The 26,113-nt window shown below is 37.5% G+C and overlaps 1 protein-coding gene across 10 annotated transcripts in view; it reads left to right on the top strand.

Moving 5' to 3' along the window:
* The window catches only part of CTNNA2 (catenin alpha 2), a 1,073,854-nt gene that overhangs the window by 981,807 nt on the left and 65,934 nt on the right, over window positions 1–26,113 (top strand). For all 10 annotated transcript variants that reach the window (XM_073897478.1, XM_073897482.1, XM_073897474.1 and 7 more), the window contains 3 exons: window positions 4,352–4,503; window positions 13,630–13,743; window positions 21,472–21,653. In XM_073897478.1, coding sequence (XP_073753579.1) covers window positions 4,352–4,503; window positions 13,630–13,743; window positions 21,472–21,653 — 448 coding nt within the window. The remainder of the gene's footprint in view (window positions 1–4,351; window positions 4,504–13,629; window positions 13,744–21,471; window positions 21,654–26,113) is intronic.

Below are 26,113 nucleotides of genomic sequence, written 5' to 3'. Positions count from 1 at the left end.
GCTGTGTTCTGTCCTAATTAGTGGGAAGCAGAAGCAGCATCATATTTGAAGTATATGAATATATATATATTTTTTTCAGATTTTTCTATCTCAGTATTACTTTTGGGATATTTAATTTTTCAGACATTACCAGAGGCCTTAGAAGAATTCATAGCTTAACATCTTAAGTTCTGTCAAGATAGATCATTGTTTTATGAACTTTTTTCTGTCTTATCACTTTAGAAAACAAAACAGTATAAAACTAAAACAAGAAAGAGGGCAGCAGCATGGAGAGCAAAGGTATATTGGTTAAAGAGTGGTAGCAGTTGACCAAGCCATAATAAATAAGTATTGAATGTGCTTAAGAGCAGAGCACGGAGAAAGATTTTCTTGAGGGTCAGACCCGGAAAAACACTGACTTGAGGTAAGAGAAATGAATGTCTTCTCAGTTAAAGTAAATAAAATTGAATTAGTTCAAGTTGTGGGTTTTATCAGATTGAGGAATCTAATAAGATCATTGGAATATTAAGGATAAATTGAACTCTGAGCCCCTACTTGTAAATTGAGGATTCTGTACCTTCTCTCCCACCATTTTTTCTTCCTTAGAAGGTTGATGTTATGTTCTGTTCCAATCTTTTTATTAAAGAACTTTGTTTTTTCTGCCTCTTCTGACAATGCCACATCCACAACAGTGTTGTTCACACCAACATGCCACCCCTTCAGTCTTCCTAGAGAGATTCTGTACTCCGTGTTGGAGCAAACAGAATGCCTTTCTCCAAACTTGGGGTTTCAGAGCAGTCCTAGGCATGTTTCGGGCCCCAGAGCATCCCTTATGAAAGTGGTCCCTTTTTAGGTTTTAGCTTTCCTCTCTCTTCCTTGGGCACAGAATCAAACCTGGAGGCTGGTGAAGAAAGATAACATGTCACCTCCTGCTTTTTCCTCCTCCTCAGCTCTTCTTCAGAACAATCTTGCACAAACAGAATAAAGCCACACAACAACACTGATCACCCTTTTATATTCCATCAAAGTTCTTTATGAAAATAGAGGTGTGTGCCCAAGAGCCAGTGTCCAGTGGGTGGGTACTACCTAACTCAACCTTTTTTTTAAAGATTGATTGATTGATTGATTGATTGATTGATTGATTTGAGAGAGAGAGAGATGGGGGTGAGGGGAGGGGGAAGAGGAAGAGAGAGAATCCCAAGCAGACTCCCCACTGAGCATGGAACCTGAAGGGGGGCTTGATCTCACAACCCTGAGATCATGACCTGAGCTGAAATCAAGAGCGGGATGCTCAACCAACTGAGCCTCCCAGGCACCCCTACCTAACTCAACTCTGCAGTGGGCAGTTATTAATTAAGGTTGAATATTAGGCATTTGATCACAGTCACAATTTCTGAGGGACTTACATAATACTGTTGATTAAAGTGGTTTCTTTTACATTCTGGTCCAAGAGCTAGAACTTTATTTTTTCAGAGCCTTATTCTGTAAAAAGTACAGTCTTGAGGATAATGTGTTGATCTTTTTTAAAATATTTGAATCATGAGAAGATTCAAAGTAAAAAGGAACAGAGACTAATATAACTGAGACCCTGCTTCTACCCTGAGGTGTAAAAAATATTAACATTTTGCAATATCTGATTCACATTATTATTTTCTTAAGAATTAAGATATACTTGAAGCCTCCTTAAGACCTCTACCTCATCCCATGTCCCTCCATCCCCCTCAAAGGCAACCACTGTACTTAAGGTGGTATACATACTTTCAGAACATGTGTAGTAAAATGTATATATGTTGAAATTATGCATAGTATGCTTTTATGAATTTTTAAATTTCTCACAAATGATATCTCTTTTCAGTTTGCTTTTCCTGGTCAACACTTTGACCTTAGAACTTACTCACTTGACTACATTGGCTGTCTCCTGAGTTACATCCCGAAGTCCATTTTGTTCCATCCTGATGTACTGCCCATGAACCTGGAGTGAACAGCTCCCTGTGTCTCCCCAGTGTCCCACTTAGTGGACTCAACAGTCCTGGGATAGTGCCAGTCGGAAGGGATGCCTTAAAGCTGTTACTTTTATTCCTAGATTTAATATAACTCTTCTTATTAACTCTTGGAATATTCAACCTATTAAGAAACAACTATAACCACAGAGACAAAAAGATGTTCCTATGACTCCAATGTACTCAGCCCTCCTAATCATTGCCTCTTTAGAATTCAATATTTGGCTATACCGTAGAAAATGTCTCAACTCGCTGGTTGGGACTGGAAGGCTTCACTTTCTTAGATTTTGTCAAAGTGTTTGCCAGAATGATGTGTGTCCATTTGACTCTCATCTACAGTAGAAGGGTTCCCTTCTTTCCCCATGCTCAGTAAGATCTGTGTTATTAAGCTTTAGTTTGCCCATTCGAAGAGTATGAAATGATCTCTCATTGTTTACACTGTAAGTTTTCCAATTATTAGTGAAGTGTCATGTATTTGTCAATAATATGGGATTTAGTATTTTGTGAATTACCTGTTCTAATCTTTGGTCTATTTTTTTATATTTTGCCAATTCATTTGTAGGAGTCGTTATTTTATGTACCTGTAAAACTAATTTTCAATGAAACAATACGGAAAAAACTTCAGGCAGCTAACTGCTACTAATGGTACCACACAAATCTGTAAAATTGTTGATGGTCATGATGGCAGCTTAGGCATCAAATAGAATGAAATTAATATTCAGAATTTTCAGTTTAGGAAGGGAAGGGAATTTGTAATTTCATTTAAGAAAGATACTCATGGGAAAATGCCAAATACATATAACAATATTTTCATGCCTAGGGAGGTCAATTTCAATGGTCTAGATTATTTACTCATGTAATGTAAAACAGTTTATTCCCAACACAAATGGATAGCTGGAATGGCCTTAGTTTAATGTGGTAGTTTTTAGAAGTATATTTTTGTTTGATTTTTGCAGCAGTACAACTCAATGTCCACCAAATTCCTTTTATGTAAAAGTATTTCAAAGGCACAAATGAAAAATTCAAATGGTATAGAGAACCAGTCCTAGTAATTCACTCACAGAAGGAAATTCACCCCATGCATGCTTTGGTTTTGATCATTTCTATTGAAAGAACATTTTCCTGTAACCCTCCTCTTTTTTTTTTAATATACTTTTAAACGCTGGACTTTTCCTAGTAGAAATACATTTTTCTAGGAAGGTTTTATCTTGAATACTTTGACCCTAGAAAGTAAAGTAATTTAGCAGAGTTTCTCTCACTAGGGATTAAAATGGATGTTAAAGTATCCACAGAGGATGAAAATGAGTAAAAAGATGAATCAGGCATGAAAGTTCACAAGTGGAAAATAGATGAATGATGTTTCTATTTTATTGTCCTTGTAAATAAAATGAATTGTGCTTTTGGCTTTCATTTGCCACATGAATTGATTGTTACAAGATAAAACCTGAGAGAATTGAATTATAATTTTCGAGAATCAGTGAATCAGCAGCGTCTTTTAAGTAGCCAGACATTCCACTGAATTTACTTTCCGCAAACCTCCACTATGTATATAGGTGTCTTAATGTTTAAAGAAAGAGGTGCTAACATTTTAGGAATTTATATATGTATCTTCTTTCACATCAAAACGGTCCTGGTAAAATGAAACAAAACTGAATTCAACTTTGAGCCTTCTGGTCTCTAACCCTAGGCTTAGTGCTGGAGTGCCCTGGGATTCCCTCTCCTCTCTTGTAAGGTCCTTCTGCGAGCCTCCCTCTACTGCCATCCCCCTACCTCCAGTCTCAAGTTCTATCTCAACAAAAGTGGAATACGTTGGATCACTTCATTCACATGTTACTATGAAGTCCTACAGGTTAAGATCTATTACTTATCACCTATGACTTTAGCATATGATATTAGTTAAATATTTACCAAGACTTTTTGAGAGCCAAATACCGTCCAATAAATGTGTATGCATTATTTCATTGAAACTTAAGATTTTATAGATTTCTTTTATAGACAAAGAAGCAGGTTTAGAAGGAGTTAAGAAAACTTGGCTAAGGTTTCATAGCTAATAACCAGCATAAATGAAATTCAACTCAGTTTATAATAACGCAGAATATGTACGCATATACACTATACCACACAATCCTGAGCAGGTTTCAAAACTTGCCGTTGCATAACATCACCACTCGTGGAGTAATGGTTTACTTCCTCTGCTGAAAGTAAGTGGTACAAAGACCACTGAATCGGGTCCACCCCAAACTGGGCAGGTAGGCACAGAGCTCCACTGAGCTGTTAGAATATATGGAGCATGCCACCTTGCCCAAGGGCTGGAACAGGGAGCATGAGAGAAAGTTCGCCTAATACATTGTTTTTCACTTTGTTTAATGCAGTGATGCCACGCTTTGCCGAGCAAGTAGAGGTTGCTATTGAAGCCCTGAGTGCCAACGTCCCTCAACCATTTGAAGAGAATGAGTTCATTGATGCCTCTCGCCTAGTGTATGATGGTGTTCGAGACATCAGAAAAGCTGTGCTGATGATCAGGGTATGTAAGGCCTCTCTAGTTTGGAGCTGATCAGAGCTTCTGGTGTGGACTCCAGAGAATTTACTTTTGTTGTTTTAATTACTTAGTTTAACTTGTTAAGCTGTTTGGCTCCTCATTTAGTCAGACAAGGGGAACCGTTTAGTCAGACAAAAGGGACAAGTGAACCCAACAAGCCTAGATTCACACTGAATAACCCGAAGAGTGATACTCTGCCTATTTCTTGCATGCACTGTTGTCGAATTTTGATACTAACTTTCAGGGGCCCCAGCTATTATCCATGTGCTTCTCTGGCTAACATGTTCCCATCAGGATCAGAAAGCCATGGGATGGAAAAAAAGGAAGAGAACCCAGAGTAGCAGTAGTAGTAGTAGCAGCAGCAGCAGCAGCAAAAGTAGTAAAAATAATAATAATAATCTGATACAGTCACATTATCTTTAGAACAAACAATTACAATCTTGTAAATAAGGCTGTATAACTTTGTAGCAAACCTCTTCCCATCACTCACCCTACTATCTTCCCATGCTCAGTCTTCTGTTGTCAGCTGTGAGTCTTCCAAACGATTGTCCAAGTGATTATATAGAGACATACACTAGAAAACATATAGTAGGTTTTAAAACTCAACATAAGTATCATTTACAACTTGCTTTGTTCACCCACAATATACCTTCATTTATTTACACTAAGACACATATCTTCCCTAGTTCCATTTAACTGCTACATAATATTTCATTGTAAGACGAGATTTTGTTTTCTCCTTACCTTACCAACAATTTGGCATGGTTTTCAAATAATTTTCTTACCCATAGAACTCTTTCTTAAAATAAACTTAAATATTCAGAAGTATAATTGATGACACAAATACATTTGTGGCTATTACAGCTGAAGCAGAGATGGGCCTTCTGCAGTGACAATCATAAGAACATGAGAATATGTTGTCTGATAGCAATATACTGTGAGCCACAATTGTAATTTCAAATTTTCTAGTAGACATATTGGAAAAAAAAGAGTTGAAATTAATTTTAATAATATATCTCACTTAAATGTATCCAAAATGTTACCATTTTTGACATGTGGCATTAGCTACATTTGAAGTTCTCAATAATTCATTGTAGCTCATGTCTACCATATTGGATGAGATAGCACTGGAGTGCATCCCCACCTTCATCCTCTACAGTTGTCTCTGAGGCTGCTCAATAAAACCACAAGGTATCTGCTGATTGCGTTCTGAAAAACTTTCTCTCAGGGTGATCATTGAACATCTAAACTAATATACTCTCAAACACTGCAAGACAATAATAACCAAATAATATCTGTGGTATTTTGTTCTCTTTGGACAATATATAACTAGTACTTTGAGTATTTCATGTATGGAATTAATTCTCCTCTGAATCTTGTTATCTTTGAGGTCATTAAATTCATGAGTGATCCTCTTCAGCTGTGGTATCCAGAGTGCAACATGGTGCTTCCATGGTGATCTGAGCAGGTGGAGTAGAGTAACACCAGGAAGAGTCTCTCTTCTCTCTTTGTTGGCATCCATGCTTCCCCTGAAACATTACCAAACGCCTTCACTTGGGAGCACAAAAAGCATCTTCAAATTTTCTTGTCTTTAAATTCGGCTTGATTGTTTTCTCGATACATATGTCTGTCTTTCATAATAATTTCATGATCAATTCAAAGTGTTCACATCATTGTATAAGTTATATCAGATGATTGTCCTTATACTTAATGTGGCGTTCATAGTTGGAATTTGGAGGCTATCAGATGTATTTCCTGTTCTAGCTTGCCCATTTTAGATCTGTCAAACTCTTACCACCTTGCAAGACTTGGCTGAAACCTTCAAATTTTCTCCATCAAAAATATTGACCATCTCCTTTAACTATGTATAACTGTTTCTGCTTATGATAGTATTTATTACATTATTCCCTTTTATGTCTATTACCTTCTTAAACTGTGAAATTTTGGAAAGCAAAGGCTGTGTTTTTATTTTCCCTTCACTGTGGTGCATGGTCTGGCACAGTGGTTAATGGTGTGTGTGTGTGTGGGTGTGGGTGTGGGTGTGGGTGTGGGTGGTGGTGGTGGTGGTGGAAACAGATCACCGGGGAGATAGGGAAGGTGACAGAAAAGGGATGAGAATTGGAGAAGAAGGAAAAGATAGGTAGTCAGGCTTTTAAACCTGTAACAAATTAGATCATTTTTTCCCATTACATACTAACTTGTGAAATAGGTAATAGACCATGAGAGTTATGTTTTCAAAGCATTTGACACTAGATCCCACTATAATCCTCAAGACATATTCCGTCTTTTGCCATTTTTCTGCTTTGTTAGCCTTCACATTTTTGTGACAACCATTCATCTGGGAGGCTGAGGAGGTTTATAGCCATCATTCATTTATTCATTCATGAGCTGTAAAAAAACATAATTTTAGATAAAATGCCATATCTTTGTTGCATGAAGTGTCATTCCTACATCTCGACATTTCAAGTCATTTGATCAGATGGATTTCACACCATGTAAAACTTAAGAGAGAAATGTATAGTATGTACAAATTGTTATTTTTAAAATCCTTCTTCAGCCCCCACATGGCTCCATTTTGTACTTAATTTCTTGCTTTGCTTTTTGAATATAATGATTAAATCTACTTAAAAAAAAAAATCCATTGCGCTAGTTCTAAAGAAAGACAGTGAGACAAGTAGAACTGTTTCTTTCCCAGCAAACCTGGCCATGCCTCCTTCCCTCCAAAGTGTCGATTATACTTCGTAAAAATAAGAAATCTTTTTCTCTGAAAAAATAAATGCAGAACAGACCCTGAAGGGTTAAGTTTTCCATCACCTTGCTTGCAGTGATCAACACATATTTAATGTGATGTTGGTATCCAGGCACTCCAGGGCAGCTCCAGGCAACCCTCTGAAGTAGACAAAACTATCTTTTCTGTATCCTAACCTCACCTTTCAGAACCCCACTTCTCCCTTGAACAGGTCTACTCTTCCCCCCTGCCGTGAGACTATTTCTTTTGTTCGTTCTTGCTGAGACTTTTCCTTGGTGGCCTATCAGCTACGAAGGAATTTACAAATTATCCGAGCGTGGTAATTTAAAAAGCGAACAGACCAATCTGGCACACCACCATACCGTTGATTCTCATTATTTGCAGTAGTTATATCCTATAACGTTGCTGTGAACATTGAGTTAGAGAATACTGAAACACTGTTCCTAGGGGAACATCCTAGGTTCCTATGAGCCTCTGGTTACATTCATTCATTGATCAATATTTAACTGTGTTTTATGCATGTTTTTGTTTAAAGTCACATTATTTTGTATATATTGTTGACTCATTAACACTGAACTCACACCAGCCTCACCATAACACATTCCTGAAGGAAACTCATCTAACACGGGCCTTTTCTCTGTAAAGGCACATCACAACTTTCTTACACTTAGGACCACTAAACAACACTTCAGCACTGCACTTGGAAGCCATTGTAAACAGAGAAATCAGCAACAAAAGGCACAAAAATGCAAAATATGTGGCACTAAATGAATGCAAAAAGGTTATTTACAGTATAAGAGCTGAAACAAAAAGGCGGAACTTTGTGCCGTTTGACCTCAGCTGGAAAAACGCACAGGTTAGGTGACTCACATTTTTTGCCACATTGTACATATCTGTGAAAAACTACACAAGCATTGCTTTGGGGATTACAAAGAAGCTTTTGGTGCATAGGCAAACTCACAAATGAGGTGTCTGCAAGTAATGAGGGCGAAGTGTACATTTAAGACACAGAGTTAGACATTTAATATTGGAAATTAAGATAACTGGGTAGGGTAGAAGGAGGTAATATCTTGGTGTTAGGATATCTATATTCAAAAAAACAAAAAACAAAACAAAACACAGTAGTTTCTTCTCGTAAGAATAACCCTGGAAAAAATCTATTATATCTATATTCTTTTATAATATAATTGGAACCCATTAATTTGGTTGCACATGATACTTTTGAAAGCAGGTCGTGGAAAACAGTTAAGGCCTGATAAAAGTCTAAAGTTTAACTTCATAAATCCCAAACTGTGCCTGAAAGGGCCCTTGGAGCATTGCAAGATGTTTTTTAAAATTTCAAGGGAGACATACAGATGTCTCTCAGATATTATGTGAAATAATAGCCGACAGCAGCTCAAAGTTTAAACAGTAGGTTGGTATATTCCTTTTAATAACATTCTATATTTGTGAAGCTGGGTTTTTGGTGGTTGCCATGATAAAAAGAAAGCTTTGGTTATATTCCGAGATTTGAGAAGTCATGCAGTGCACAACAGGCACCAGGAACTAGGTTGTTAAGTTTAATCAACTTATCCATTTTTGTGACCTAACTGCTTAATCAACACAACTGTTTGGTTTGTGGCTGTTTTGTTTGCTTTTTGTTTTGTTTTGTTTTTAGCCAAGGGGCACCTTGAAAAAATTACTGAGACTCAGTGAGAGTATTTGAAACAAGAGAGTTTGGGAACCTATGGCTTAAGTATTTTTTGGTCTTTGGCATGCTTGTTTTCATCTCTTTGCTTCAGTTTCCATATCTGCAAATGAGGACAGATACTGCCTTTGCTGTAAAGCACTAGCCTAGACCTGGCATTTAGTAGGTTCCAAAGAAATATTTTTCTTTTCTCATCCTGCTGGGATGAAGTTTCTTATTCCAATCAATTAATGAAATACAATTTGTTAAATAAATTAACAATATTATTAAAACTGCAGGTACTGGAGTTACTCATCAGAGCTAGAAAATGAGGAGTTGAAAAGACTTTTATGACAAAACTGATTTTCCTATTACAGACTGCTATTATCCAGTTAATTAACATGGTCCTGTAAGGTTCCCTGTTTTGTTTTCCTAACTCAAGTAATTAGAAATAATTTCATATGAATTTTCAGAAATATTCAGTAATTTAGTTTTGGTCATTCATTTATTGGGCATTTGTTGAATGCTTACTAGATGCCCCACACGGTTGGAGGGGCCCTGAATGGAGAGGTAAACAAAATAGAAGTCCCTGTCTTCAAGAAATTTATATTCTTGAATATATATTTATATATATATTCAAGAAAATTATATTCCCCTGGTGGGAGACAGTTTTATGAAGGGTGGTCAATGATTAGATGGCATTTGAGAAGAGAGTTGGAGAAGGAAACAAGCCATAAAAATATTAGGGAAAATGCTCCAGGCCCGGGGGAATGGCAGGTGCAGTCTAAGGATCACTCTGAATGAGATGGGAGCCCTTGATGTGTGCTGAGCTGACTTTGCTCATACAAGGATCATCACCCTGGCTCTGCTGGAGAGAGTAGAATGGATGGAGAAAAAATAGAAGGAAGGAGATCAATCAGGAGGCTTCCAGAAAAATCCAGGATAGAGATGCCAGTAGCCAATCAGTCCTGACTGAGGGGATTTTCTTCTACATTGGGAAAGTGTAATCCCAGCGGTATAGCTTTCTGTCTGGGAAATCCTTCTTCTTGCGTCACCCAAACCCTCCTGTTGCCTCTCCATGTCTTCATCTTTCTACTCCCAGTTAAGCTCTCCTACACATTGGAGCCTCTCTTTTAAATTGTCAGTAATATATTTTTCATGTGTCCTGGTGAAACAACTCTAAATCCTACAGTCTTTTCTCATTTTGCTCCCCTCCAGAAACTGTTGTAGAGAAGATTGAGCATTTGATTGGCAGCCAGGCTCATAGACTGATGCTGTTCTGTAACTGACAGGGGGTGTGACCCTGGACAAGCACATGATTTTCTTGGGCCTTTGTAATAGGCACACACTAATCTCATAGAGGAGATTTTAGAGGCCAAATACTTTAATTGTGCCATTTTACAAATAAAACCCACTTTTGCAGCCTAACAGATAATAGACCCAGGGAACCAAGAGTAGACCCAACGTAGTTTTTGATGGTTGTAAAAAGGCCTTCCCTGGGAACACAGAAAGGCAGAATTGAGGCTTGACCCCCCAGTTTCCGGCTTCCAATCCAGTGAATTATACGTTTTGGTGATTCTTTTTACTCTATAAACACTACCTAATGATACAGGTCTTATTATCTTTGGGCCCATTTGCAGACCTTCACTATTTTCCCATGTCTCCTTTAATGTACAGAGGTCCTTGACCAACCAGAACCTGCTACTTGTTAAAATGAATAATTCAAAAAATAACAGCATGAGAAGTAGGCACATTTACATGCAATTAGCAAACTGCACATGCACAGAACTGTTTATGTGGCTTGGATGGGTTTGCTGCATGATTAAGGCACAAGAAAGTATTTTAAGCTCATCCATTTGCCTGGTGTTACTTGTGATGGTCAAAAGTGTAGGCTCTGGAACGCCCTCAACTTGCTAGGTGTAACACCCTGGAAAACTGACTTAACAACTCTGAGCCTATTTATACAACTGTAAAATGGGCATTAAATTTTTTGGGAGGGGAGGGGCAGAGGGAGAGAGAGAGAGAAGGTTAAGCAGGCTCCATGCCCAGCCTGGAGCTTAATGCGGGGCTCGATCCCACAACCCTGAGATCATAACCTGAGCCAAAATCAAGAGTTGGACGCTTGACTAGGCCACCCAGGCACCCTAGGCATTATATTTATTTCATTGGGTTGTTACAAGGATTAAATCCTTTAGCTGAATGCCTGGCCCATAGTGGTTGGTAAAAATTATTTCTATATTATGATTATTACAGTCGTTATTATGTATATGTTATCACTTACTTGAGTTCAGTTTTACCATTTACAAAGCATTTTCGTATATATTTTATCCTAGAATCCTGTCTGGCAGACAGGGCAAATAGGAATTATTATCTCCATTTTATTAGTGAGGAGAGAGAGAAGCAGAAAAACTGTAAGTGACAAACAGTTTATAGGTGGCAGAGTTGGGCCAAAAACACTTAGATTCCCTGGGTCCACATCCAGGTTATTGATTTATTTATTTTTTCATTTTTAAACTTTGTTTTGGTTTCTGAGCCCTAGTCACTTGAATGAAAGCTCATCATCATTAACCTTATGCTGCCGGGTTGTGTCTGTCACTGACTCATCTGCTAAACACACAGATCATTGAAATGTTTGGACACAGTACTATAGTCATATTTTCCTTTTTCTATTGAGTGAGGTTTTTCATTTTACTTTTCTCCTTTTCAAAAACTAATGATGAAAAGCGCTTGCAATCTTGTCATCTCATCTGTCAGCAGAATTTACCAACTTGCTTTAATTGTTCTGCAGCACATTCCAGAAGAGTGAAAAATGATCAGAGATTGTTGTCTCTGTCCACAATGGAAATACAACCAGTTATTGGAACCAGGTTCTGCCCACCCCACCCCTGATTTAGTTAATAAAGTATGGGAACAAAACTTCTTTCTTCCCTCTTTCTTTTAATAATTCTGTGAAAGAAAATTGAACATCTGTAGATGACTGAGTGAATATTAATAAGGTTGATGGAGAGAGAGAAGGAAAACAAGAAGGAGATGCCAAGGCTTGGAAATTACTATGCGTAATGTGATATTGGCACGAAGACCCCGTTTTATGCCTGTCTGACCAATCTCAAGCCTTCATCATAACCACACCTGATTAATTACACTGAGGTAGCCAAAGAAACCAGCAGAATAAAAGTGTGCCCTTCTGGGAATGGGCAACTGTATCATCAGTACTGCAGTGGTCTGCTTCTTGCTTTTTGAAATACAGAGCCCTGGATGGTGGTGCTCCCTATGCCAAGGGGCAGTCTGTGAGTGAACTGTCAGCTTTCAGTCTAGTGACCATTGATCTGAGTTCTCACTAATGCACTGTCTCCCCTCATGCACCATCCTCACCAACTCCACATTCATCTTCTTAGAATTAACAGAGGATGATAGTCTACAGTACGTGCTGCATGATTTAGAGGGCTTTAAGCAAGGTGTAACCGATCATGCCTCAGTTTCCTTATCTGTAAAGTGGAGGAAATGGTGTCTACATCATAGGTCTGTGAAGGAAAGTCCTTAGAGAAAACCATGATTGGCACATGAAAAGCACTTAATGTATGTTATCTATTATGGTCATTAAAGATATGGAGTATTTTTATTTCTGGGTTTATGGATTAATTCATGCCTTTTCTCTGACACACAATGGATAGGATCTTCATGTAACTACTCACTTTAAAGCCGTTCCATAGCTCCAGTTCTTACCTGATTTATAATGTGAAAAAGATAGACACATTTGGGTATTTGGGTCTATATTCTAATTCTGTTATTAACTAGTTTAGAGACACTGGGCATGCTGTTTCTCAGAATCTTGGTTTTCTATCTCTAAGAATAGAATGATCCTTATTTCACTGTGCTGGTTTTAGCTAAATTGATACTATGAATGAAAGAGCTGTTTAATCCTTGATGGTTGTATAGTGATTGGTAGCTTCACTTTTTAAAAGTGTTTGAATGAATTGATTTCAGAATCTTAAGTAATGATGATGGCAAACATTTTTTAAATGCCTATTATATGCCAGACACTTTACACAGAGTACATTCCTTAATCTTCACAAAAATCATAGAGGAACTTTTATCAACACCGGTTCACAGGGGAGGAAACCAGAGCCAAGAGGATTTTGCCAGTGGTCACACAGGGATTCATATTCAGGCAGTCTTGACTCTGGAATCTATAGTTGCAACCTGTACACTACACGGTTTAGTGACCACATCAGGTATTTCATCTGGACTAACCATTGGCTTGGAGATGATCAATTCTTTTTGCTTATTAAGACTAGAAAAGACTGGGAATAGAGCAAAAAGGGCATTATAGACCAAGTATAGGTACAACTTTTGTTGTTGATGGTGATTTTCTATCTTAGAGTAGATTTCTATGGGTGGAAAAACACACGAATATATTTTTCTTAAAATTAGAAAGCATGTCAAGAGCTAAACAGACTTTTTATACCTACAGGAGGAAGTAATAGAGTGTATTTTTTTAAGAGATAAATCAGGGCAACTTGGTTTTTCTGACTCCATTTAGAGCCAATACCCTCCTCCATAGCCCCCTACACGTAACTGCCCACAAGATCTCTTTTCTGGGAGCTACTTAGCTTTTGCAGCCACACAATATATGGGTGCAGTTGAAGTTTATCAATTTAAAATATGCTGATTCTTCTCTTTTCCTTTGTACCTTTAGACCCCAGAAGAACTAGAGGATGATTCTGACTTTGAGCAGGAAGATTACGATGTGCGCAGCCGGACAAGTGTTCAGACTGAGGACGACCAGCTCATTGCGGGACAGAGTGCACGGGTGAGTGGACATTCAGGACTTGGGTTTCATGCACTGGGGTTGTGAACACCAAATTGGTTTGAGGGAATTTCTGATCCAGGGTCTTGGAATCCCAGAGATTTTGTAGCTCAGAAATCTGTGCTTTCATCTGTGGTTGTTCTTAGCAATTCATATTTTACACAATGGAAATAACCATCACTGCTTCTGATTTCTGTTAACTCCATTCTCTCTCCATCACTTGAAACTTAGCAGTCACATCAATGCAAACAGTTTAAGAGTCTAGTGGATGTTGTTGGGTTTAGCATCATGATGAGATGCTTCAACAGCTAGGGGACACAGGAATGCTCAGATCTTGCATTGGCACAGACACCATAGTGCCGCTTGAAGTCACCGAGCTTGTTAACACAAGAGGCAATGACAAATGGAAAGTTAGAGTACTACTTTGTTAATGGCTGGGCTGTTACTGTTACATACTCTGACGTAGGGTCTCTCATGAGTAAGACCACATCTTTGAAATTGGTTCAAGGACATCGAAATAGAGACAGAACTCCCCCACCCCCTCCACAATATCTACTTATGGCAAGGGCAGTAGCCCTAGATCTGTCTGCCATAGGATAGAAAGAGAAATTATCGAGACATACTAGAAATATGCCAGCTTAAGACATGGAGCAGGAAGCAACAGAAAGATCATTGCTCTGGCTGACATTTGAACACTCTGGAGCACTCCATGACACTCTCTGCCAACACAAGTGTTTCAAAAGAGGATACTGACTAATTCTCTTAATCGTATCTCCTTGAGGCTAGTAGATGCAGGTAATCAGGAGATTAAATCTCTGGGGATTCCAAAAGGAGGTGAGATTCTCCTCCCTTTAAAGTTTCAGTTTTTATGTGGTAAAAACAGTCCCATTATAGATTGTGTTCTTATTCTAATTAGAATTACATTCTAATTCTCTGTTAAGTTTTACTTAAGAAAAAATAAGGTAGAGGATGCATGAGTTGAGACAGAGGTGGTAATTTAGAATAGTGGCTAGGAAACCCCAGAAAGCTTACACTGGTTTAGGAATTGTGAAAGAAGAGTAGGAATAGCCAGTCAGAGGTTAAAATAAAGAGGACTCAAAGAAGAATAAGCCTTATGTTGAGTCAAGAAAATCTTTGTACATAAAACCCAATTTCTCTTTCATGCTTTATGTCCTAATAGTCTCATGCGACAGTGAAATGATTCACAAGATATAGATGGACGCTGATAGAGGAAATGTGAGGGTAAAAGCCAGAATATTAAAGATGCACCAGCTTTGATTTTAGACAGACTTGGTTTTGAATTGTAAAGAGTGGAGTGAGGACCATGCTATGCTCCATTACATGTTGCTTAATTTCTCTGAGCTTCAGTCCTATTATCTGTAAAATGTGAATAATAGACTTACTTGATAGGATTCTTTTGAGGTTTAATTACTTAATATTTGTAAAATAATGAACACAATACCTGACATACATTAAATACTCAATAAAGGATGACTAAAAATTGTCATCCCTTGGAAGAGAAATTATTTTGGATCACAGATTGGTGACAGTAGAAAAGTACACAAAAGAATATGAGACCCCCTACCCAGAAAATCTTTTGTAGACTCTAAGCCCCACCCCGAACATCCCCCCCACCAGTGTTGAAAACTAAGAAATTCATAAAGCTGAGAGGCTTTTGAGCCTGTGTTGGCATAACACTAAATCAGTTCATCCATCAAGTCAATTAATCTTCAAAATTAGGTAAAACCAGCATTTTTATATCAATGACAAAGGGCAAATTTGAGTAATTCATCCAAACATTAATCAATTCAAAGTCAAATTTGATTGACTGCAACTCAGTATTGATACAGTCCAGTATCCATTGACTTGTTTTCTCAAAGACCAAGGCATATTATACTACCCTTACCGTACTTTATAATCACTATCTTGTCAAAACGGCATGATTAGTCCCACTTCTTACCAGGAAGAATGCAGTCCTGTTGTACTTCCGTTTCGTGCATCTTATGATAGATATCAAGTCAATTAAGTGGAAACAAAAGTCAGATAGCCCCTGTCTGTATCATTTATTATTTTTTTCACCCATTAGGTGAAAAGACAGTAGTCTTGTTTGAAAGGTTTTTCAGCGTGAATTATGAACATGGTCCAGGATGGTAAGAACAAAGTACCCCTATAATCCAGCACTTGCTGATTTGTCTTTGAGATCCATCATGTGGTCTGTGTGATTAACTTGCAGCAGGCAGAATTAGTTGTTGAGTCAGCCTATTTTAGCCTGTAATTATATGATGACAAATCAGAGACCTAGAATTATGGCTGTAAGTTGGAAATAAGAGGGTGCATTGAATTGCTGAGATGACAGATGGTCGAACTTTTGACCAGAGAAGTACGGTAGCAGGAGGCAAAAGTTGTCTTTGACAGAAGTAGTTGCTCTTTGCAGTACCCAGTCCTTCCCTGATGTTCATGGACTTCACTTTGTGTTCTCATTCAGATAAATTCTTCCTCTCTGAAAAGGGTAAATTAATCTAATAGGAGGTTAAGGTAGAAGAAAAGCTTTTAGTGTCCACTCCCAACTTTTCTCCCAAACTCTGAGATTGGAGTGTTTATTTCCTTTATGTGTCCCTACGTGATGCTTCTCTACAGCGTTTTATGAGCAAGGGAGAGGCAGAGAATGATCATACTCTGATCCGATCAAATGTAGAAGTAATCAGACCTTATGATCCTAGACATGACATTTTATAAACTGTTTCTTCACAGGTTGATGTGGTTAAAATTGGTCAGCGACAACTCTTGGACACTTACCCTTGGTGATGGAATATATTATTTGGAGGCACACAGACCTTATTTTTAATATGGGCTTGGCCAAGCTGTGTGACTTTGGGCAACTTTCTTAACCTCTCCATGCCTTATCCGTGTATGTGTGTATGTGTGTCTAGGCGCAGCGTTCTACCTCATAATGTCATTAAGAGAACTGCATGGTAAAATGTCTCACAAGATGTGTCACATGCTGTCAAGTTGACAAAGAAGATGATGATGATGCTTATAGCATAACATAGTTCTTCATTACAAGGCTGGTCAAATAATTGAAACTAAAAAAGCATGGACAATTTAGTAAATCATGAAAGTTTTTACTTGACTAAATGGGGCAATTACCTCAATTTTCCCATTTACTTCGTGGTCTGAGACTGGTAAAAGTCAAAGGACCCACTCTTGAACTGCTTATATTTATTATTCTGCTTTAAAACCAAGTAAGTAGGAATGGAAACAGTGAGTTTTAGCCCTTTTAATCATTATTTATAAACATTCTTGTACTTGAAACCTAAATGTGAGGGTCTTGCTCTAGTTTAAGGAACTAACACTTGTTAGTTTGGAAGCCCATAGACTTCAAATGTCATTTCTCTCTTTGAGATTGGAAAAATAATCATATCAAAAACTCCTGAGATTTAGATTGAAGAAAAGATTCTGGGCCAAGTGATTATTGGCTTGTTTCAGTGATTTATACTTTTATTTAGTAAGTAGAGTTTATAACTTCAATCACAAAAAAAAAAAAAAAAATGGCTGGCTGTTCAGAGGAAAGGCTGGGAGCCTGGGTGGGGGCGCAGGAAATTCTGTGGATTCAAGTCTCTGATGCCACAATTTCGGGCCCCAGATCAGCCAGATCAATGATCTGTAGAGCTGTGCTTGACTACTGTGCATAGAAGGAGCAGAAACTCTCAGACCGCCCCAGGTGATCACATCAGAGAAACAGAAAAGCTGATTTGTTCCCTTTCCTTTTGGCCATGAAAATCACTTTTCTCATGTTCACTTAGTTTGAGGGAAGGAACAATTGCATGTTACATATTTTGTATTCAACTTGATTTGAATGTAGTCAGCCTCTTTTTTTTCTAGCTAGAATGACTTTAATGTGTTAACATTTCAAACTGCTGAGTTACATTGATAAGACCTAATTAAAACTCATGTGTTGAATTTTAATTTGATTAACTTGCAAATTTCTCAGTTTGTGATCTACTGTTTATAGATAACCTTTTTTTTTTTTTAATTCCAGTTTCAGAAAAGGTCAATTATGAATTTTTAAAAGCCAGGAGCATTTTAAGAATATTTAGGAAAAGACTTTGGCTCATCGATAGCTACATAAGCAGAAGCAAAAGTAATGACACTTGCACCCAAGTCACACACCATTAAGTGCATTATGCGGGTCGAGCACCCCTAGAGTCAAAATAACATCTTCTTTTGCAAATCTGCTTTGAAGGGGACATTTTTTTCCCCTTCAGAATTGTGCCCTTAGAAAATGTTTGTCAGTTCTGGTAAATTCTCTTGAACTATTGTGACGCAGTAAGTGGAAAAATGGTTACACAGTCAATCAAAAGATATTTATTGAGCTTCTATTCTTTGCAGGATGCTGAAACCTCTACCCTAAGGAAGCTCAGAGAGAAGTCAGAAGTAGAGCATTAATAGGAATTAGAGAGTGGAGCAAGGAAGTTAATACTCAAATCCTAAATTATACAACTGAAACTCATGTGATTTAGTTGAAAGATAAATGTATACCCTTCAATGCACAAATTAACTCTTTTCAGACAATGAAAGTTTCATTGCTTTACATCTGGGGATTGAATGTAGAGTCTGGAGTTCTGCCGGGTAGTTTTACAGATTCTTCAACAGAGAAGTACCTAGTGAATGGCTTAAATGATGATGGTCAGGACTTGTGAGGTCTAAGTAAAACATGATTATCAGCTTTATATGAGGAGGACAAATTAATGTAGGATAGAAGCATCATCAGACAAGGATGCTTCAGGAGAAAAGTGCATATTTAACTTCTGCAAATCCAAATCTATCTCAAATGCATTGGAATAGCTGTCTTGTTATTAGTACAATATTGTATATGTGAGTTTGTAACCAACTCTTTGGTTATATATTAACCACCTTTTCTGGATACAGTTTTTAAAGTACTTTAAAATATCTTTCAGAAATACAGTGTTTTAAATATTTTAACTATAGTATTTGTACCAGTCTGTTTTTTTAAATATGGATTGTAATTTCTGTATATACACATGCACACTCACACACATACACATATGTATACACATACACAGAGACTCACATGCTAGTTATATAAAGTCACACACGTGCATGCATGGAAGTTAGTAAACATGGCTGTGTATTAGTAAAATGTATCTGTGCAGGTAATAGTCTGAGACACCTTCACGCAAATCAAAGACACCCCTTACTCTGGCAGATAAAGCCTCATCTCTAGGTTGCTCAGCCTGGTGAGACAATGCCCCACTGGGATGGGATCATTGTGCAGTGTCTAACCTGCATGGTTGCACATGGTGATCTAGTTGTGCTCAATAATTAAGCATGGTGTTAGTTGACCTGGGTATGAATCCTATTCCTGCAGCTTATTAGTTGTGTAATATTGAGAATTTAATTTCTCTGGGCCTTAGTATCATCATTAATAAAATAATAATACTATTATTAATCTTGTAGAGTGATTAAGTAAATTAAGTTATTTTATAAGCATAAGCCTCTTAGCACACGACCTGGTATACATTTCTGTACTCAAGGAATCCTGTCAATCTTCTATTTACGTATAGTCCCGTAGACCCTGGGCCCATCCCTGTCTTTCATGGCACCTAGATAATAAGCTAGAGAGGTAGCTGGAAAGGAAAACTAATACAGACGTGATGATAACATATTAGCAGTAATCCCATATATGCTTTCATTTTTTTTGACAGAACACATTTATTATTTCATTTGCTGTCCACCATAACACTTTGAGGTAATTGTTTACTATTCTTAGATCTGAAGAATATAAGAATATGATCCAGTAATAAATAGGTCTTAACCTAAGTCAGTGACTGAGCCCAGTTTTCCAGAGCTTATGTCCATTGATGTTTTTATTAGAAATCAACTACCATGGGTAGGGGGATGGGGTAATTGGGTGATGGGCATTAAAGAGTGCACTTGATATAATGAGCACTGGGTGTTATATGCAACTGATGAATCACTAAATTCTACCCCGAAACTAATAACACACTATATGTTAACTAACTTGAATTTAAATAAAATCAAACAAAAAAAAGAGAAAGAAATCAACTACCTTTCCTTCCAACAATTCACTTACATTGGGAGGAGCTTTATAATTAAGGAAGCAGAGTTTTCTTGTATGTGTTATTTTACTTGTCCTTTGCAAATCATGCTCTCATTGGTGAATACACATATCCCAGAACCATAGGGCTACTAGTGCTGTCGTACTTACCCACATGCTCCTTTCTCTGAATCAGGTTGCACATGGTTCTAAGAAGATGCAGTGAGGTGATGCCAAACATCGCGTTCAGGGCTTGCTACATACATGGTGTTTAACAGATATGGTTGATTGTCTTCATTTGTGATACTTATATTCTGCAAAGTCACCATGAACACTTAATTAGCAACTATAGAGTCATTGCTTCTAGAGGAAATAGAGGGTTAGGTTCCTGAGAGCTGCTAGTCTCAACATTTTGTTTCAACCAATCAATAAATAATGTTTAACGAATGTTTCTTCTCAGATACTTTATTTTATAGTTTTGATTCATTATCATGGAACTCATGGCCAAGAGCACTATAGCCCCTGCCTGCATGAAGCTTATCTAACGCACGTATATTTCTCCATAAGGCACATCACAGCCTCTCTATTCTTAGGGGCACTAGGCAGCACTTGAGCACTATGCATGGGGGCCATTTTAAATAGCAAAATTACCAACAAAGAGCACAAAGATGTGGAAAATGTGGCACTAAATAGATGACAGAAAGGACATTTGTTTAGTGCTGAAACAAGAAGGCAGAAAATTTGTTGTTCAACCACATCCGGAAACAGGCCTGTTAGGTGACTCAATTTTTTTGCAACTCTGTGCTTGTCTGTGAATGACCAAAAGTATCACAAGTCTTGATTTTAGGGTTGCCAATAAATTTTAGAGAATAGGCGAATTTGTAAATAAAGAATCCATGAATGACGAGAATCGGCTCTTGCTTTTCTATATTCCCTTACCGAGCAACTATTGAAAATTGACCTTTGCTTCCTAAACCTGTATTTTATCCCATCACAACTTATTCTACATACTTATAGACTCTATGGTTAGCCATGGTTACCTCAGGATTTGCACAGAGGAGGTGGAAGAGGGCTGGGTCTAGGTATGCCATCCCTGAAATGCCTTGGGCTAGGGGATTGTTAGGTATCTAACCATGGATTCCTTCATTAACACTCATGGCAAGTCTCTCCACCCCCCCCCCAACTTGGATGCTCAGATATTGTTTAAAATTCCTGTCCTTCCTAGCGACAGAAAGCCTTTTTTTTCCTTTTTCTTTTTCTTTTTCCTTCTCTGAACAGATTTCAGTGTTGAAAGAGGTGCATTCTTTCATCTGGTAAAAGTTTCCTGAGACCAAATATAAAAATTGTCAAGAATAGATTCTTTTGAACAAACATATGTCATCAAAGAGACACAGAAGTTCTCTTACTGTCAGTGTGCACCTACCTTTTGGATCTCTATATTTTCTGTGTATAGGAATAGGGATGGGATTTGGGGGACCTTACCAGTCTGCGCTTTCGCCTTCCTAGGAATGGAGAAAACATCCTTTCTGGAGTGGTGGGGCAGCCTGTGAACTTGTCAGGGTCTGGCTTTGCCATTAGCTTGAGGCAAAGTCAATCTACTGTCTGTATTTACTTTGTCACCATTAGTCACACTGTTTCTGTAACCCACACAGGCCATCATGGCGCAACTACCGCAGGAGGAGAAGGCAAAAATAGCTGAGCAGGTGGAGATATTCCACCAAGAGAAAAGCAAGCTGGATGCCGAAGTGGCCAAATGGGATGACAGCGGCAATGATATAATTGTGCTGGCCAAGCAGATGTGTATGATCATGATGGAAATGACAGACTTCACAAGGTGAGGCCCAGAGACAGGAAGATCATTTTCTCATTAAGCCCTGAAGTGTAACAGTGTATATTAGCATGTGAAAGCCTGCTGAAAAATTAAAATACTACATCAAAGCAAGCTAGTGGTATTATAAAATTTACATGTGTAAGTCAAAATGATCTGGACCTAATTCTTAGCAGATAGTCAAGGAGGACAGATTCATTTTTGTGATTATTATTGTTTTAATTATCTATCAGTCATAAAGTCAGTCATAAAATCTAACCCCTTGGGGTTGAGTGACTCATTTTTGTTCTGTGTTGTTTTGCAGTGTATTTAAATACTGTTTTGAAGATGAGGTGAATGATTTGTTCATATCCCTTTGGAAAAAAAGTATATCGATGCATATGTGTGTGCATCTGTACATGTAATAGTCTGAATGCTAGGTCATGACCTAGCATTAATTTCAACTCATGTTCTACCTTTGCATATAAAGAATCAGGTTCAACAATCTGATTCCATAATTTTGACAGGGAAATTAAAAATTGTATAACTTTTATTCCCTTTTGCTCTCAGCACTGCTTTTAATAAATCAAGAGACCCTTCAGAATTTTGTCAGGAGCCTTTTCTTCTCCAGGGGTCATTGCTGTTTCTGCCACTGCAATTTTAATCTCCTCTTTAAAGGGAGGTGACATTTCTGCCCTTCCTACTACACAAAGGGCAAATCAAGGGAGAGCAAAGCTCAATGAAAAAAAAAATGCCTGGATTTTGAAGCTGAATACCAGGTGATTTTGGACCAGCCTCTTACTGTGTTTGTTTATTTTGCAAAATGGGGAAATAATGCTTTTCTCATCAACTTCACAGGAGAGTTTTAAAATCCAAAGAGGTAATGTGGTTATAAATTATGTTGCTATACAAATGTAAGCTATCACTTTATTGTAATTTACCCCCCCGGGAAACACAAATACACATGAGCAGAAGTGTTTTAATGATTAAACATGATAGTGGTTAATAAAACTATGTAAGATATATGGCAATGTCAAAGTATCACCTTATGGGTGACAATATTTTTAATGATTATTGAATGCTTCTAATAAGAGAAGGCTGCAATTGATTTTAGGCTATAATAAAATATAGAATATCTCTGCTTCATCCCCCTTACCCTTTGCCTCTGGCCAATATATACTAATGACATTGCTGGGCCCTTTCTCTAAATATTTTTAAATTGTTTTTGACTTCGGTGGAATTACTTTAGTGTTATGAGGGTGACCTTTGAGACTTTTAAATGTCATTGTATTCATTAGAAGTTCAAATTTGTACATTTGGTTAGTCTTTGTTGGCTTCACAGATTTATTTCACACACGAAAAATAATAATAGGAAAAAACAGTCTGAGCCATTATTTCGGTCTGAATTTGCTATGAATCAGACTATCCTGGCAGCCTCAGTCATTGCTTTTCTAGGCCTGTGATGACTTAATTTGCTTGTTTTCAAGATTGTATTAGTATTTTATCTGATGGATATTATGGAATCCATTAATAACATCACTTGAACAAATAATCTCATTAGTTTAAAGTGAATAATGAATCTAGTCAAGTTGCTAGTTTAGATCAGAAGAACGTTTTATAATGCTCCAGATTATAAACTGTGGTCAAGGAAGAGAGAGAGATTTGAGAGGGGCTTGTTAGATGACGTTAAATAAGATGGACTTTCTATTAGTCAAAGTACAGTTTTAAAAGTGAAAAGAAGGCCACTTCAATTTCCTAGGGATTTCATATAATCACTTTATGCTGATTTGAGTAATGAAATGTCTAAAATGCTACTGGTTATCATTTTTCCCACCGCCTGATGAGTAGTTTCGTGCCTCTTTGTGAGGGCAGAGGAAGGAGCACAAAAATTAACAATGAGAGAAACAGAAGAGGGCGTGCATTGGCAATAGAACACAGGAGGCTGTGCTTTTGCTGCTGCCTCCATCTGCAGAGTCTCTTCCTTGGCCGCGAGGAAGCTGACTTGAGCCTTTTTTTTGGTGGACTGTCACCTGAGTTCTCTACACTTAACCATACACAGTATTATTATTATTGTCCTTGCATTTTCTGCTTCAAGGAGGAATAATTTCAGCTGTATACCTCTAAGGAGCCCAATGTACTGTATTCTGTATTTAAAGGAAAGGCGATAGCTGGTTAGGAATCAAAACTTGACTCTTCTCAAATCATATGTTTAAATGGCATCTGGGGGCAAAAAAATACCCTTGCATTTATTATCTTGTTGTTTCATTCTTATCAGTCGCTAACTCATTAATTTGATTCAGTAATTTCAGTGATCTACACTCCATTATTATTAAAATTGGAGAGGTTCTGCCTCATTATTTGTGAAATAACTTCTTCATGGAGGATAAAACTAATTATGCCTCATGTCTCTTTCCTGTTGAGTTCTTGACTTCTATCTCATGGGCAATGGCAGAAGCACTGTCCTGCAGAAGGTGAATCCATATTTCTGATGTCATTCTCAGTAAGAAATAGCATATACCAGTCTTCTGTCCCAATAACATAAGGTGTGCAGATGGCAGAAGCTCAGAAAAGAAACCCAAGTTTAATTGTATAGCAAGGAACAAAGCTGCCTTTTGAGACCAACTGTAACTTCTGATCTGTAAGGAAAAGGATTTAGGCTAAGAAAAGTGACTTTCAGGGCACAGTCAACTGTAAAATGCTAAGCACTAGGTTCAAAAAACATATAATCACCACATTCTTCCCAAACTTCATTTCTGCTTTAGAATAGACACTCAGTACCTCAGCCTAGGTGTCATTTGACCAGCCTTTCAGTTCCAGTTCTTGACACTTTTCTTTTCATTCCAAGTCACATCTGGCCATTAAAGGGCAACCATCTGCCTCCCTTTACACCAACACCCTCAATTAGTTCTGTTCATAGAAAAAAATAAAAGTACTGAGTTTGCTATATAGTGCCTACCTTTTTAAAAAATTTTTATTGAAATATAGTTGACACATGATACTATATTAGTTTCAAGTGTACAACGTGATGCTTTGACAATTTCATATGTTATGCTCACCACAAGTGTAGCTACCAGTACAACTGACTGTATTCCCTATACTGTGCCTTTCACCTCCATGGTTTATTTATTCCATAACTGGAAGCCTGTATTTCCCTCTTCTCTTCATCCATTTTACCAGTACCCCCATCCCCTCTCCTCTCTGGCAACCATCACTTTATTCTCTGTATTTATGGATCTCTCTCTGATGTGTGTGTGTGTGTGTGTGTGTGTGTGTGTGTGTGTGTGTGTGAGAGAGAGAGAGAGAGAGAGAGAGAGACCTCATTATTCATTCATCTATTGATGGACACTTGGGTTGCTTCCATATCTTGGCTATTGTAAATAATGTTGCAATAAACATATGGGTGCATATATCTTTTTGAATTGGTGTTTTCATTTCCTTTGAGTAAATACCCAGTAGGAAAATTACAGGACTATAGGGTATTTCTATTTTTAATTTTTTTTAGAAACCTCCATACTGTTTTCTGTAGTGGCTGCACCAATTTACATTCCCACCGACAGTGCACATCCAAACCAACACTAGTTATTTCTAGTCTTTTTGATTCAAGCCATTCTAATAAGTTATAAGGTTATATCTCATTGTGGTTTTGGTTTCCATTATTCTGATGATTAGCAATATGGAGCATCTATTCATGTGTCTCTTGGCTATTTGTATGTCTTTTAAAAATGACTATTCAGGTCTTCTGCCCATTTTTGAATTGGATTGTTTGTTTTAGTGTTGAATTGTATAAGTTCTTTATATATTTTGGATATTAACTCCTTTTTGGATATATCATCTGCAAATACCTACTCCTATTCAGTAAGCTGTCTTTTTGTTTTGTTAATGGTTTCCTTCACTGTGCAAAGGATTTTTTTTTTTTTTAGTGTAGTCTCAATAGTTTATGTTTGCATTTATTTCCCTTGCCTGAGGAGACATATCTAGAAAAATGTTGCAAAGGCCAGTATCAGAGAAATTACTATGTTTTCTTCTTGGAGTTTGTGGATTCAGGTCTCGCATTTATGTCTTTAATCCATTTTGAGTTTATTTTTGTGTATGGTATTAGAAAGTGATCCAGTTTCACTGCTTTTGCAGATAGCTATCTTCATCTGGCTTTGGTATCAAGGTAATGCTGGCCTTGCAGAATGTATTTGGAAGGTTTCCTTTCTCTTCCATTTTTGGAATAGTTTGCAGAGAATAAGTATTGATTCTTCTTTAAATGTTTGACAGAATTCACCTGTGAATCTGGTCCTGGACTTTTGTTTGTTGTGAGTTTTTTTAATACAAATCCAGTTGCATGACCATTCAGATTTTCTATGTCTTCCTGATTCAATTTTGGAAGAGTGTATGTTTTCTAGGTATTTATCTCTTTCTTGTGTTATCCAATTTGTTGACGTATAATTTTTTTTGTAGTACGCTCTTAGAATCATTTGTATTTCTGTGGTGTCAGTTGT

Source organism: Callorhinus ursinus, unplaced genomic scaffold (assembly GCF_003265705.2).
Source record: "Callorhinus ursinus isolate GAN/ISIS: 27379988/994484 unplaced genomic scaffold, GSC_fseal_2.0 scaffold10, whole genome shotgun sequence".
Taxonomy (NCBI): domain Eukaryota; kingdom Metazoa; phylum Chordata; class Mammalia; order Carnivora; family Otariidae; genus Callorhinus; species Callorhinus ursinus.
This window is presented reverse-complemented; position numbering and strand designations above follow the sequence as displayed.